Below are 16,903 nucleotides of genomic sequence, written 5' to 3'. Positions count from 1 at the left end.
TTCAAATTGACAGTTTGATTTCAAAACACAGCAAGAAACATAGGAAGTTAAAGAATTTAACACACAGAGAAAATTGTCATCATACTCCAACATTCATTCTTTAAAATTCAGTATTGAGAAATTGATCTACAAATCTGGCATGGTAGAGAATAATGTACCATAATGATTTTCATATCCATGTGTCAAAATTGATAACTACACTAGTTGAAAACAGCTGAGCGCATTTGACAGGGTACCTAACCCTTTGCCCACATTCAGTATAAGGTCCTTTCATGAACTTGATTTGTTAGTTTGTGTATCATTATGCTCTGAGCAAACTGAATCTATACTGAACAAAAGATTCTCTGGTCAAATGAAACCGAGATTGAACTCTTTGGCCTGAATGCCAATCGTCACGTCTGGAGGAAACCTGGCACCATCCCTACGGTGAAGCATGGTGGTGGCTGCATCATGCTGTGGGGATGTTTTTCAGTGGCAGGGACTGGGAGACTAGTCAGGATCAAGGGAAAGACTAACAGAGCAGACAGATCCTTGATGAAAACTTGCTCCAGAGTGCTCAGGACCTCAGACTGGGGGCGAAGGTTCACCTTCCAACAGGACAACGACCCTAAGCACACAGCCAAGACAATGCAGGAGTGGCTTCGGGAGAAGTCTCTGAATATCCATGAGTGAAACTGATCAAACATCTCCGGAGAGACCTTAAAATAGCCGTGCAGCGACTCTCCTCATTCAACCTGACAGAACTTGAGAGGATCTGCAGAGAAGAATGGGAGAAACTCCCTCAAATACAGGTGTGCCAAGCTTGTAGGCTGTATTTTCTGCCAAAGGTGCTTCGACAAAGTAAAGGGTCTGAATACTTATGGAAATGTGCTATTTAATTTTTTTATTCATACATTATGGAGTATTGTGTGTAGATTGATGAGGAAAACCCACCAAATTTAATCAATTTTAGAATAAGGCTGTAACGTAAAAAAATGTGGAAAAAGTCAAGGGGTCTGAATACTTTCCTAATGCACTGTAAATTACGCAACATTCAACAATTTCAAAGATTTTACTGAGTTACAGTTCATATAAGGAAATCAGTCAATTGAAATTGATTCATTAGGCCCTAATCTATGGATTTCACATGACAAGGAATACAGATACACATATGTTGGTCACAGATACCTTAAAATAATTTTAGGGGTGTGGATCAGAAAACGAGTCAGTATCTGCTGTGACCAGCATTTGCCTCATGCAGCGTGACAACTCCTTTGTATAGATTTTATCATGCTGTACACATCGATCCAGAGCATCCCAAACATGCACAACGGGTGACATGTCTGGTGAGTATGCAGGTCATGGAAGAACTGGGACATTTTCAGCATCTAGGAATTGTGTACAGATCCTTGCGACATGGGGCCGTGCATTACCGTGCTGAAACATGAGGTGATGGCGGCGGATGAATGGCACAACAATGGGCCTCAGGATCTCGTCACAGTATCTCTGTGCATTCAAATTGCAGCTAATGAAATGCAATTGAGTTTGTTATACGTAGCTTATGCTTGCCCATACCATAACCCTACCATCATGGGGCTCTCTGTTCACAACGTTGACATCAGCAAACCGCTCACCCACACAACGCCATACGCGGTTGTGAGGCCGGCTGGAAGTAATTGTATAATTCTCAAAACTTGAAACATACAGTTGAAGTCTGAAGTTTACATAGACCGTAGCCAAATAAATTGAAACTCAGTTTTTCACCATTCCTGACATTTAATCCTAGTAAAAATTCCCTGTCTTAGGTCAGTTAGGATCACCACTTTATTTTAAGAATGTGAAATGTCAGAATAATAGCAGGGTGAATTATTTATTTCAGTTTTTATTTCTTTCATCACATTCCCAGTGGGTCAGAAGTTTACATACACTCAATTAGTATTTAGTAGCATTGCCTTTAAATTGTTTAACATGGGTCAAACGTTTCGGGTATCCTTCCACAAGCTTCCCACAATAAGTTGGGTGAATTGTGGCTCATTCCTCTTGACAGAGCTGGTGTAACTGAGTCAGGTTTGTAGGCCTCCTTGCTCGCACACACTTTTTCAGTTCTGCCCACAAATGTTCTATAGGATTGAGGTCAGGGCTTTGTGTTGGCCACTCCAATACCTTGACTTTGTTGTCCTTAAGCCATTTTGCCACAACTTTGGATGTATGCTTGGGGTCATTGTCCATTTGGAAGACCCATTTGCGACCAAGCTTTAACATCCTGACTGATGTCTTGAGATGTTGCTTCAATATATCCACGTAATTTTGCTTCCTCGTGATGCCATCTATTTTGTGAAGTGCACCAGTCTCTCCTGCAGCAAAGCAACCCCACAACATGTTGCTGCCACCCCCACAACATGCTGCTGCCACCCCTGTGCTTCACGGTTGAGGTGGTGTTCTTTGGCTTGCAAGCCTCCCCCTTTTTCCTCCAAACATAAAGATGGTCATTATGGCCAAACAGTTCTATTTTTGTTTCATCAGACCAGAGGACATTTCTCCAAAAAGTACGATCTTTGTCCCCATGTGCAGTTGCAAACCGTAGTCTTGCTTTTTTAATGGCGGTTTTGGAGCAGTGGCTTCTTCCTTGCTGAGTGGCTTTACAGGTTATGTCGATATAGGACTCGTTTGACTGTGGATATAGATACATTTGTACCTGTTTCCTCCAGCATCTTCACAATGTCCTTTGCTGTTGTTCTGGGATTGATTTGCACTTTTCGCACCAAAGTACGTTCATCTCTAGGAGACAGAACGCATCTCCTTCCTGAGCAGTATGACGGCTGTAAGGTCCCATGGTGTTTATACTTGCGTACCATTGTTTGTACAGATGAACGTGGTACCTTCAGGCATTTGGAAATTGCTCCCAGGGATGAACCAGACTTGTGGAGGTCTACCATTTTCTTCTGAGGTCTTGGCTGATTTCTATTGATTTTCCCATGATGTCAAGCAAAGAGGCACTGAGATTGAAGGCAGGCCTTGAAATACATCCACAGGTACACCTCCAATTGACTCAAAGTATGTCAATTAGCCTATCAGAAGCTTCTAAAGCCATGACATAATTTTCTGGAATTTTCCAAGCTGTTTAAAAGCACAGTCAACTTTGTGTATGTAAACTTCCGACTTCAACTGTATGTGGCATTGTGTTGTGTGATAAAACTTCACATTTTACAGGGATGCAAAAAATGTGTGCGCAAAATTTGAGAGAAATACGCTTTTTGTGCATATGGAACATTTCTGGGATCTTTTATTTCAGCTCATGAAACATGGGAACAACACTTTACATTGCGTTTATGTTTTTGTTCAGTGTCGATTTAGGCAAAGTGAACCAGTAAATGAACTGGAAATCTGTCCTATGACTGGAATCATGAGTAGAATAGCTTAATGCCTTAGGTAAAGCCAGACCAAAGCAAACATGTTACACACACACCAGCCGTATGAGTTCACACAGCTAACATTGAGTAGTTCAGCCCAATTCAAACACAATCAGGTTGACGTTGTGTGTCAGAGTTCAGAAAAAGGCAGCTATAGTTAGAGCATGCACAAACAGTGCAGCAGCCACACACAGCCATGCATCTCCGCTACTGGATCAGCTGTGACAGGAAACCATTGCCAACAAGAAAATCACCATGGGCTACAACTGCAGGAAATGATTAAAGAAAATGACACACTTTCCGAGTGTGAAAGCGGTGAGGAAATGAATTCCGTGAACAGCCAACAGCTTGCCAGGGAGAAAGTGGAAGCCAAGAGAGTAGGAAAGGTGTAACATTAGGTTACAAGAATGTTAGCTTGTTACGATTCCCAACAGCTGTCTTTCTGTAGTGTGTGTATGTGTGTGTGTGTATGTTTGCGTCTGTATGTCTGCTGTAGTGGTCTCTGGTCCTCTGGCCTCCTCTATAGGTCAGATATGAATACCAGTTTATGGGGGAGGAATTACTTACGACCATCTGCGAATGCAGGGCTGTGTGGCCTTATCTATGGGGTTCTTCTGAGACAGTTGGCACGGATGTGAATATTCACAGCACTGGGAGGGGTCTCCTCTATCTTGCTCACTATATAGTAGCACACAGCCACAGAGTCAGTGTTGAGTATGTGTGTATACTAAAGCAAAGCAATTGGAAGAGTTTACATGTATTCGTAGATACTTAGATTGGTTCTTCATGTATAAACAATAAACCATTTTTATACCTAGTGTTCATTAGCAATCAGGTGATTACTTTGTTGGCAAAATAGAGATATGGGAATTACAAGTCACAACCCCCCCCCCACCACCCCCCGTCTGTGAGAGAGAGACTAGCTTTTAAAAGTGCTGTCCTATAACCCCAGGTCCCCTCCCTAATCAAACCCACACCAAACATACAGGCTCCAGACAGCAGACTGAGTATAGCTACCAGGGAATCTGGAAAAACAACAGCTACTGATGATACATTGATTTGTTTTCAGTTAACTTTACATTGATAAAGCTTTGGAATTTTCTAAGGATCCGGTAATTGTCTTTTCCTGCTAATATGCTAAAATGCTACACCGGCCTCTTTATAATGAAGTTCATCTAAAAAATATCATACATTCTCAGAGGATGAAAACAAAAAAGGACTTGTGGGGAGGGCAGCATTCTGTTTTGCACATACTAGAAGTGTATTTCCAGAAGACTTTCTCGTCGACAAACCCTCATTTAAATCCCTGCAATTAAACCTGGAATTGTAGGCTTTGATTGACACATCCCAGGAACACTCACTGCTACGGACAGCCTAGCTAGCGGTAGCCTAGCGGCAAGCATGTTTTAGTCATGTTATTAACCAGTTATAAACCAGCAAGCCCAGGGGTCGGACCCCAGCAGTGTGACATGCTATGATCTGTGCTCCTTCTTTAGTCATGTTATTAACCAGTCATAAACCAGCAAGCCCAGGGGTCGGACCCCAGCAGTGTGACATGCTATGCTCTGTGCTCCTTCTTTAGTCATGTTATTAACCAGTCATAAACCAGCAAGCCCAGGGGTCGGACCCCAGCAGTGTGACATGCTATGCTCTGTGCTCCTTCTTTAGTCATGTTATTAACCAGTCATAAACCAGCAAGCCCAGGGGTCGGACCCCAGCAGTGTGACATGCTATGCTCTGTGCTCCTTCTTTAGTCATGTTATTAACCAGTCATAAACCAGCAAGCCCAGGGGTCGGACCCCAGCAGTGTGACATGCTATGTCCTGTGCACCTTCTTTAGTCACGTGATGATGAGCGGCAATGCTGAGGCGCTCAGTGATTCAGATAGGGAGAGGATATTTGGACGTAGTCGTGTTTGACCCAGTTATAGCTTTAGACTCAGTGACTATGTAATATAGACATTTGCACATGAAAGCACACGGTTGAAATCTAAGCCCATTTATGGGATGGAATGCTGGTATTTACCTTCCAATGACCGGGGATTTGCTACCATTCATAGTGTTAGTCCTCTCCCAAGGTTTTCTGGGCATGTCTGAGGAGGAAACAAAAAAAGCATTGGACATACTACACTGATAGAACTGAACCACTATCAGGAGACAAACAAAATAATACAAACAAACCACAGACTGAAAAATATGAGCTAAACTACAGACATAAATAGATCTGTCCAACTACATGAACTGCTGGCTAAAACTAACTAGGATCTTGGTGATCTGAATGTGGAAGGTGCATGTTGCTGTTCTGGTCCTTCATATATCTCTGACCACTACAGTCCTGTACTGTATACTATACTCACCAGGTGTACTACAGGCTGACACTTTGGGAGTTGTGTTGCCCTCGCCGCTCTCATCCTATTGGAGAGAAGCACAGGGCATTGAAAGGTCAGAAGATATAGGTCAGGCAGCTTCAGATAAACAGCTGTGAATATATGACCTGTTTTTAAGTAAATCATCCGCTAAAGGAAATCCATTGATCCTCTTCGATGTCACAAATGACCATCAAAGAGAAACATATGAAGCCCAAAAGACATCCAGGAGAGGGAAAACAAACACCAGGCTACTGAAATATAGATGGGTAAATTATAAGTCACATAATAAGTTGCATGGACTAACTGTGTGTGCATTAATAGTGTTTAACATGTCAGTCAGTCAGCCAGTGCGTCAGCCAGCCAGTCAGCCAGCCAGTCAGTCAGTCAGTCAGTCAGCCAGTCAGTCAGTCATACTCACAGCTCGTTGCTCTGGCTCAGGGGATGATCCCTTCTCTGCAATTCTTCTCCTGAAAAACAATACAGAATATTAAGATATATTCCCAACCTCATAACAGGCTGTACTGTATGCCTAAACAAAAATAATCTAACTTCTAACTTTAAATAATGTTTTGGCTGACCCGACAGCTACATGGTCTGCAATGATATTGCACTCATGGAATTCACAGATTTATTGTGATATTTCCTCCCCCATCCTCAATATTGTCCTCTCATGTTGTAGATGGGGATGTAATGTAATGTCACCTCCTGGCCAGCAGGGCGCTCATCTCCTCCATCAGCCCCCCTCCTCCAGGTGCTCCACCCAGAGGGCCGTTCCCTCCAGGTTTGGCCCCTGCAGAGCCAGACAAACCCCCAGCCATGGCTGCAGCCAGAGCAGCTGCGGCATCACCACCACTATCACTCTGAGGGGACAGAGAGAAGGACATGATAGTGTTGTGGTGGCAGGCCATGTTACAGAGGCACATAACTGGAGGTCAGGTATGGTGGAGTACAGTACATGGTGGAGTGAAGCACTGTTTGGCTACATGATCACTGTGACTGGTGTTGGATAAGCCCCCTATCCTGGGATGAGGATATGGGATGTGACAAACAGTGTGTGTCTGTGCAAGGGTAGAGATGTTTGTGTTTCTGTGTGTGTTAGCCTCTCACCCGTGGCACTTTACGCAGCTTGGCTCCAGCGAGGGCAGCAGCCAGCCCGGACAGGGGGCGGTCCTCGGACGGGGAGAAGAGACCAGGTGGCAGGGGAGGGGCTGGGGGAGGGGGAGGGTGGGCCTGGCCACCGGGGAGAGGTGGCGGTTCAGGTGGGGAAGGAGGCCCGCCGCTGGTAGGAGTGAGTGTGGGGGGCAAGGGGGGAGGGGGAGGAGGGCCTGGTGGGGCTGGGGGGGCAGCGGCCGTGGGGGTCACAGTGGAGCCGGGAGGCAGGGGGGGGAGGGGGAGGAGGGGTGGGTAGCACAAGAGTCAACGCTGTGTCTGTTTGGGTGTGTGGGGGGGGGGGGGGGGGGAGAAGAAGAAGAGTAAATGGTCATTATCAAACTTTGGGACAGAAAGAGCAGAGTCAGGAGTTCTCTCCTGTTTAGTGTTCTCCTCACACACAAAACTCAGGCTTCCTAAAGTACCCATTCTATACTCACCATCAATACTAACATTATCAGGCTTGACCATTTATTGGTCAACTTTATACACGGTATGAACATGCTACATCCACGTGTTGTTTGTCATACAACATGCACATTAGTGAGTTATGGCCTAAATGTATCCATTTGATGGAAGCAAATGGAGACATCCCACACAAACAAGGCGAAAAATGTACACACAGACACACAGTGAAAAATGCATTGGAAACAGGATCTCGAGCGGTCTAAGTTAGGTCAATATCTTCATAAGAGCAGCCCGAAACCACTGAACCACATAGAGAAGTATCAACTCTAATAATTAGCTTGTAGAAAATCATTATGATCATCATCATCATTATGAAATCATTCCTCAACACAGACAGATGATTGGATCAATAAGCCATTGTGGAATGTGCCCATGTTGAGCTCCTGTCAATGAGGTTCAGTCCAAGTGGTGGAAATAGTCAGACTGAATCTACATATAAACGCTACTAAAGAGTTACTCAAGGGGGAGTTTTAATACATACAAATATGGCCCTTTATCAACCAAAAAATATATTGTATCATTAATGCTAACGCAGTATTAGAATTATGTGAATCGGAACATTTTAAACTGCATTGGTTTTCAGAAAGATTTAAAAGAACTACTATTGAATTAAATGTTATTTCCAATAAAGTTGGTAAGGTAATCAGAGCAATGTGAGGGCAGGTTTAGGGAGAATAATAAATAGCTTGTCCTCATTTGACACGCAAATAGGTAAATAGAGAATCCTCTATCAGTAAACACAGACAGTGTAGTGGTGGCTTGGATAACAAATGAATGATACATATCAAATGGAGAGGACACAGATGTGATTTATCTGCTAATACTTCTATTCAGCAGAGAGACAAATGATCATTTACATATTATTGATTCCAGCCGCTAATCGTACCCTGGATAACTTGTGACACTCTAAAAAACTGCAGCTGAGTTTGGCCAATTAAGTCATTTCATAATCGAAATATAACCAAGATTTCTGTTAATATCTCTGCATTGGCGACCCTCTCCATCCCCTGAAACGTACAGTAGCATCATGATAACAAACCTAATCAAGTGAACAAGGATGGGAGTAGAAATAAAAGAGCTGTTCAGACAAGTAAACTCTCCACCCGTCAGTCCCTTACTGTTCGTAACACGCATACAATCCTTGATTAACACTGACATGACAAGTGAGGTTGAAAAGTCATGGCAAGGTCATGACAAATTGCTGAAAAATAATCATTTGAGGTGAGAAAATAAACAAGCAAAAGAGAAACAATGAGACAATGATCCTTCCGGACTGGAGTGATCTCTAGATGGATCAGAACCCCCTGTCTGTAAGAGGGCAAACAAACATACACGCCATGCCCAACAACCAGACCCCATTCACACCCACGAGAGATCACCAGACACCTCAAGACCATAAAAGCAACAGCATGGACATGCATGGTAGGAGCATTTTGACCAAGGTGAGTCAGACAGACACACATGACCAACATAGATTGACAAGCACCTACAGACCATTCTCAACAGCCACATAGAACCCAGCCAAAACCACATTAGCCATGCTAGTCACAGCTGCAGCCAGTATTGGCGCCCAGTTGGTTAGGGCAGCCCCCTGCTCCCTGGCACCCCATTAGTGGGTGAGCGGAGGTGGAGGTAGAGGAGAGGCTGAGAGAGGTGAGGCCTTACCCTGCTGGGCCAGAGGGTCTGCAGGCTGAGAGGCCTCTGGAGCCACGGAGCAGGAGTCTCCCAGCACAGAGAGGTTTACAGAGAGGTCAGCAGATGCAGGGGGAGCTGTGGAAGGAGAAGGGACAATAGCAGGCTGGGATGAGGGAGAGGACACAAGGGGAGCGATGTGGGAGACGACGGGCGACTGCTGGCAGGACGACGACAGGGACAGGGAGAGAGGGGGCAGCGGTGGAGGGGGAGGTGGGGTCGGAGGAGGTGGGGTGGGGTTGCTGCTGTTGCCGATGGTGACAGGTGAAGGAGCGGGGAACATGGGGGGCCCGTTGGGGGAGGGAGAGGGGTGTTTCTGTGACAGGGGGCTGGGGGCCGGGATGGCGATGACGGGGCGTGGGCCAGTGGCCTTGCCCGGCGGGCTACTGATCATGACGGGGGGTGAGGGAGGCAGGGGGCTGAAGTTGGTTGCTGACCACACCACTGACTTGGAAGGGGTTGCCGGGGCTGGGGCAGGGGGCGTGGGAGGGACAGGCTGTCGCCTGGGGACTGTGGCGTAGTGGGGCAGGACCGGATGGAAGGCGGAGCCGAGTGAGGTGGCGAATCGGGAGGCAGAGTGTCGTAGAGGTGGGGTGGGGGGTGTTGCAGAGGAGGGTGACGGGGTGGGTGGAGGGTAGTTGGGGGTGGTGGGAGACACAGACGTAGAGGAGGTCTTGGAGGAGTACTCTGGAGGTGGAGGGGTGTAGAGGGTACTTTCAAATGCTACACACATCAGATGGACAGGACAGGAGGGGAGAAGCAGCCACCATGCAGCCACACAAGAGGGAAAGAACACAGAAGAGGAGAGAGAGAAAGGGGAAAACAGAAAGGATAGAGAAGGGGTAAATGAAGCAGGTAACTAGCAGACCTAAATCTCCTTTTTCTTGATGTCTTTCTCTGACAGAAAATATGCTACTATTAGTACACAGGGTTAGACCAAACCAGAGGCAGACTCTAGAGACAATGTGTCATAATGTGTACACATGGATAGAGAAGCAGCAGAAAACCATAGATCGTCCATACCAGGACTGGGCAAGCAGAACAGTTGTATTCTATACATTTGGAAGTCAAGGCACCACAATTGAGAGATTTAACCAATTTGGACATGTTTGGTTTCAGTAATTGACTGATTGCACAGACTCTGGTAGAAACTTATCCCAAGATAATAAAATGCTTCAATATTTGGGTGACTACACAGTTTCAATCACTTGCAATTCTCCATTACCTAGCTTTCTATCATTCTGATAGAAAGCTATTGGGCCAGTAACCGAAAGGTTGTTGGTTTGAATCCTTGAGCCAACGAGGTGAAAAATCAGTCGTCGTGCCCTTGAGTAAGGCACTTAACCATAATTGCTCCTGTAAGTCGCTCTGGAAAAGAGCATCTGATAAATTACCCAAAAATAGATTAAAAAAAACACTACCATATAGTAATGATTTCAAGCCAGGAACCTTTACTAAAGAAACTATTTTGAATTGACAAGGAGTTTGCATAAAGTCTTACTGAACCACCCAGAAAAAAACCCCATAATAAAGTTTATCATGGTGCTTTTTAGTCAATACCCCCATCAGTAGTGTCCCCTCATCTCTCATATACATAACCAGTGAGGAGACGTGGGGGTAGTATCACTGGGTGGTCACGTTGCCAGAGTTTGACTGCATGCTCCAAATGATCCATGCTCTGTTTTGTTGTGGGGCCCCAGCCAGTATAGCCCTAGAGTGAGCCTAGAGTGAGCCTAGAGTTAGCCTAGAGTTAGCCTAGAGTTAGCCTAGAGTTAGCCTAGAGTTAGCCTAGTGTTAGCCTAGTGTTAGCCTAGTGTTAGCCTAGTGTTAGCCTAGTGTTAGCCTAGATTGAGCCTAGAGTGAGTCTAGAGTTAGCCTAGAGTGAGCCTAGAGTGAGCCTAGTGTTAGCCTAGAGTGAGCCTAGAGTGAGCCTAGAATTAGCCTAGTGTTAGCCTAGAGTGAGCCTAGAGTGAGCCTAGAGTTAGTCTAGAGGGAGCCTAGAGGGAGCCTAGAGCTGAGGCCGCTCCCGCCATATGTTTACTGAGGGCTAATGCTGCTAATCCTTTGTGTCGGCCTCATTCTGCTCCACTGACCCTCGGTGGTAGGCTGCGTACGTGCACGCGCACACACACACACACACACCTACCTACGCCGTATGGGAAGCCTGGGCTCTTGCTGAGAGATGCACTAGGCACACCTCCACACATTACAGCATATAGACACACTCGTTCACATATACTCATGTGGTGAATACACACACACACACACACACACACACACACACACACACACACACACACACACACACACACACACACACACACACACACACACACACACACCAACATTCTTGTCCTCCATTCCAAACCACTTCACTCTATGTCATGTCACTTTCTTACAGACCATGTCCTGATTGGCTGTTGTTGAGTCGTTCTGAATGCTCATTGTGTTTCTGATACAACTCCACTAACTGGAAACATTGCTCATGTATGATTCTCCCACCCCATCTCTCTACCACACCTCTCCTCCTTCTGTTGCTCCAAACAGAAGACTAACTCTTCTCCCAATCCCCCCCCCCACTCTTTCTGCCTCTCTCCCTCTTTTCATTTCTCCACTCCCCTTCCCTCTTGTTCCCCTTTTACTCCCCCTCTCTGGGTGGTTAGTGGCCACAGGCAGGCCCCAGCTTTGCCCTGTGATCCCAGAGTAGTAACCCATAAAGACACACACACACCTCTCACTAAAGCCCAAAATGGACATACACACTAACTAGAGTGGCCTAAAGAAGAGGGAGACCAGTGGAGTGAGGGGCGGGCTTAAAAGCACCACTTTTTAGCAGGGATTTCCATCAGACCGTTAGGAATGGCTGGATTAATGAGGTCGACGCACAAGGAACTCCTTGTTGTTTCTAATGTGACATGAGACAGACTCTACAGAGTTACAGACACATCAAGAAGCCAATCTGCACATGCCCTACTAGCAGACCCCTCCTCCACAACACCGGGTTGGTTTAAGTGTTCAGTTAGAGGTCGAGCATGGTGATCAACACACAGCATGACTTCCACAGACATCCAATGGGATACTACACATACTATGAATGCAATTGGAAATCCAACCCAAAGTTTTTGCGAGGCTATGTACAGTAGGCCAATAGCACACATGTATGTTTTTCCTGCAGGAAAGACAACAAGAAGCATATGAAGTGCATTCGCACACTTCAAAAGCACCTCAAACGTTAACATGCAGTGCAACATTAATGATGGTGTTTGTCTTGTCATGTCCTGTGGAAATTGTGTCGTGTACACATTTATTGCACAAAATGCGAGAGGAAAAATAAAATCTACTCGACATCATAATGCCTTAGACATGTTCATGGTAATGTTAATATGATGGCCCCTCCCCCTGGGTAGGCAGGCAGCATGTTAGCCTTGTTGATGTATTTTTAGCCTCTGACTAACATGGAGAATCTAGCCCAGCTAATGTGATGAGTGTGGCACTGAACCATGCCAACACTGGCAGCAATGACCATCTCTCATCCTTGATCCTCCCCCAACCAACTCCTAGAACCTGAGTCCCTCACCTGCCTATGCTTTGCTGGGCAGGCTGGCTTGGGTAGCCTACTATCCACCAACACATACAGTAGACATAGCCATCCCTGGTCAAACATAAGTAGGAAGAGAGGGGGGAGTGTGTGTGTGTGCGCGTGTTTGCCTGCTCGCTGAGACAACACAAACACTCCCCCCATGCCCTAGGGCCACTCAAGCTGTTCCCCGTGCCTGTCCAACACACAGGCATATGGGCAGAGAGAGATTGGACAGGAGCCTGGCTACAAGTCACATTAAGTAACGAGAGGCCAGGGATGGCTGAGTATAGTCAACATTCGCTTCAGACTCCAGTTAAATGCCACGCTGGGATTTTACACCCAAGACGGCTCTTTGGAGGAACTACTGCTAAAGGAAGTGAGAGCTAAACACACTCACCTGTTGGTGACTATTCTGATCTGTCATCTTGTTCGGTCCTGTGACTTCAGTGTCTATGTCCTGGACATCAGATGTGTATTGGTGTGTGTTTGTGTGTGTAAATGTGTACGTATGTGCATGCATGTGTGTGAGTGTGTTTTAGGTGTGTGTAGGTGGTAAATAAAAAGCCTTGGCTACTCACTGGCGTTGGAGATGTGTCTCCCTCTCTCCCAGTCCAACTGCTCGCTGTCCAACTGCTGCTCCTGCCGCGTCTCGTTCTCCATCCTCTCCTTCTCCTGCTTCTCTCTCTCCATCAGCTCCCTCTCTCTCTCCGCCCTCTCTCTCTCCAGCTGCTCTCTCTCCTTCTCCTGACGCTCGCGCTCCAGGCGATCCCGTTCAGTGCGCTCCCTCTCTGAGCGCTCCCTCTCTGAGCGCTCCCTCTCTGAGCGCTCCCTCTCTGAGCGCTCCCTCTCTGAGCGCTCCCTCTCTGAGCGCTCCCTCTCTCGCTCCTGGCGCTCCCGGTCCTGGCGTTCACGTTCACGCTCCCTCTCCTGCATCTCCCGCTCCAGCCGCTCCCTCTCCTGACGTTCCCTCTCCAGTCGCTCCCGCTCCACCTCCTTCAGCCGCTGCAGCTCCAGCAGCTGCCTGCCAAGGGAAGAGAGGAGAGAAGAGGAGGTGAGGAGGAGAGAGAAGACACCAGAGGGGTGAGGAAAGAGGAGATACAAGAGGGAGGAAGAGAACAGGTTTGATGAGGAGCGATGGGAAAGGAGCTCATATAGTGTAGGAAAGAGGGAGAGATGAGCAAAGGGAGGAGAAGAACAGAGAGACCAAAGATGGGGAAAAAACAGAGTGGAGAAGATGAGCCGACGAGGCTTTGACCTGGTTTTCCACGCTGGCCTAATGCACCATGCAGACCCACAGGCAGCGCTTTCACTCGGACAGGCCTTCTTGTTATCATTATATAAGCTTGTTGTCATTATGTAATTACTGTACAAGACAAGCCGTTACGCAATCACAGCTAGCTCTGCACGTTTCTGTTGTTAAACACAACAACGTAGCTAGTCTGCTTCTGGCTACAGCCTCTCTTTCTGTACTGATACGGAGAGAATCTGTAGGAAATAACAATAGAACAAGTCATCTGTATCCAGAGTGTACTTATGGTCTGCATAACAATCACCAAGAACACTGTACGTAAACACATTCAATATCAGCTTGTTCAGTCCAACAAAACACATAGCTGCAGAGGTCTGATATGAACTCATGATTGGCAATGATGCGTTTCTACAGGCACAGACAGTGAGCTCCAAAACGTATTGAGACAGTGACACATGTTGTTGTTTTGGCTCTGGACTCCAGCACTTTAGAAACTATACAATGACTATGAAGTAAGTGCAGAATGTCAGCTATGATTTGAGGATATTGACATTCATATCAGGTGAACGATTTAGAAATTACACCACTTTTTGTGCATAGTCCCCCCCCGTGTTAGGATGGATAAATTCACTTCTATGATTGTTAAAGTAGTCAAAAGTGTATTCTTCATGTTCCTAGCACACGATGACTACATCATGCATGTGACTCTACACACTTGTTGGATGCATTTCCTGTTGGTTTTGGTTGTGTTTCTGATTATTTTGTGCCCAATAGAAAGGAATGGTGAGTTTATTTTGTGTCACTTTTATTGTAAATAAAAATAGATATGTTTCTAAACACTTCTACATTCATGTGGATGCTACCATGACTACACATCATCCTGAACGAATCGTGAATTAAGATGAGTGAGAATTTTAGAAGCATAAATATCAAACCACCTCAAAAAATGCTGACCTCCCCTGTTATTATAATGGTGAGAGGTTAGCATGTCTTGGGGGTATGATGTTTGTGCGTCTGTAACTTTCTCACTCATCATTATTATTCACGACTCATTCAGGACCATCCACATCAATGTAGAAGTGTTTAGAAACAAATTATATTCTTATTCACAATAAAAGTGACGCCAAAATGACGCAATACATGATTTACCATTAATTTGTATTGGCCACAAAAGGATCTGAAACACAACCAAAACAAACAGCAAATGCATCCAACAAGTTTGTAGAGTCGCTATGTGCACAGGTAAGATCAGGGATATTGCCTCTGCGTATTGAAACAGGTAAGATCAGGGATATTGCCTCTGCGTATTGAAACAGGTCAGATCAGGGATATTGCCTCTGCGTATTGAAGCAGGTCAGATCAGGGATATTGCCTCTGCGTATTGAAGCAGGTCAGATCAAGGATATTGCCTCTGCGTATTGAAACAGATCAGATCAGGGTTATTGCCTCTGCGAATTGAAACAGGTCAGATTAGGGATATTGCCTCTGCGTATTGAAACAGGTCAGATCAGGGATATTGCCTCTGCGTATTGAAACAGGTCAGATCAGGGATATTGCCTCTGAATTGAAACAGGTCAGATCAGGGATATTGCCTCTGCGTATTGAAGCAGGTCAGATCAGGGATATTGCCTCTGCGTATTGAAACAGGTCAGATCAGGGATATTGCCTCTGCGTATTGAAACAGGTCAGATCAGGGATATTGCCTCTGCGTATTGAAGCAGGTCAGATCAGGGATATTGCCTCTGCGTATTGAAGCAGGTCAGATCAGGGATATTGCCTCTGCGTATTGAAACAGGTCAGATCAGGGATATTGCCTCTGCGTATTGAAACAGGTCAGATCAGGGGTATTGCTTCTGCGTATTGAAGCAGGTCAGATCAGGGATATTGCCTCTACGTATTGAAGCAGGTCAGATCAGAGATATTGCCTCTGCGTATTGAAACAGATCAGATCAGGGTTATTGCCTCTGCGTATTGAAGCAGGTCAGATCAGGGATATTGCCTCTGCATATTGAAGCAGGTCAGATCAGGGATATTGCCTCTGCGTATTGAAACAGATCAGATCAGGGATATTGCCTCTGCGTATTGAAACAGGTCAGATCAGGGATATTGCCTCTGTGTATTGAAGCAGGTCAGGTCAGGGATATTGCCTCTGCGTATTGAAGCAGGTCAGATCAGGGATATTTCCTCTGCGTATTGAAGCAGGTCAGATCAGGGTTATTGCCTCTGCGTATTGAAACAGATCAGATCAGGGTTATTGCCTCTGCGTATTGAAACAGGTCAGATCAGGGATATTGCCTCTGCGTATTGAAACAGGTCAGGGTTATTGCCTCTGCATATTGAAGCAGGTCAGATCAGGGTTATTGCCTCTGCGTATTGAAACAGATCAGATCAGGGTTATTGCCTCTGCGTATTGAAACAGGTCAGATCAGGGATATTGCCTCTGTGTATTGAAGCAGGTCAGATCAGGGATATTGCCTCTGCGTATTGAAGCAGGTCAGATCAGGGATATTGCCTCTGCGTATTGAAGCAGGTCAGATCAGGGATATTGCCTCTGCGTATTGAAGCAGGTCAGATCAGGGATATTGCCTCTGCGTATTGAAGCAGGTCAGATCAGGGATATTGCCTCTGCGTATTGAAGCAGGTCAGATCAGGGATATTGCCTCTGCGTATTGAAACAGATCAGATCAGGGATATTGCCTCTGCGTATTGAAACAGGTCAGATCAGGGATATTGCCTCTGCGTATTGAAACAGGTCAGATCAGGGATATTGCCTCTGCGTATTGAAGCAGGTCAGATCAGGGATATTGCCTCTGCGTATTGAAACAGATCAGATCAGGGATATTGCCTCTGCGTATTGAAACAGGTCAGATCAGGGATATTGCCTCTGCGTATTGAAACAGGTCAGATCAGGGATATTGCCTCTGCATATTGAAACAGGTCAGGGATATTGCCTCTGCGTATTGAAGCAGGTCAGATCAGGGATATTGCCTCTGCGTATTGAAGCAGGT

The 16,903-nt window shown here is 45.9% G+C and overlaps 1 protein-coding gene across 1 annotated transcript in view; it reads right to left on the bottom strand.

Moving 5' to 3' along the window:
- LOC109866177 (protein enabled homolog) overlaps positions 1 to 16,903 on the bottom strand; it is an 82,947-nt gene that overhangs the window by 3,883 nt on the left and 62,161 nt on the right. Inside the window, 8 exon segments of the mRNA XM_031800464.1 lie at positions 5,415 to 5,481; positions 5,746 to 5,800; positions 6,176 to 6,224; positions 6,460 to 6,617; positions 6,865 to 7,143; positions 7,145 to 7,185; positions 9,040 to 9,789; positions 13,225 to 13,667. Of these exon segments, the coding sequence (XP_031656324.1) occupies positions 5,415 to 5,481; positions 5,746 to 5,800; positions 6,176 to 6,224; positions 6,460 to 6,617; positions 6,865 to 7,143; positions 7,145 to 7,185; positions 9,040 to 9,789; positions 13,225 to 13,667 (1,842 nt within the window).

Source organism: Oncorhynchus kisutch, linkage group LG21 (genome assembly GCF_002021735.2).
Source record: "Oncorhynchus kisutch isolate 150728-3 linkage group LG21, Okis_V2, whole genome shotgun sequence".
NCBI classification, from domain to species: domain Eukaryota; kingdom Metazoa; phylum Chordata; class Actinopteri; order Salmoniformes; family Salmonidae; genus Oncorhynchus; species Oncorhynchus kisutch.
The sequence above is the reverse complement of the archived record's forward strand: the minus strand, read 5'-3'. Positions and strand labels throughout refer to the sequence as shown.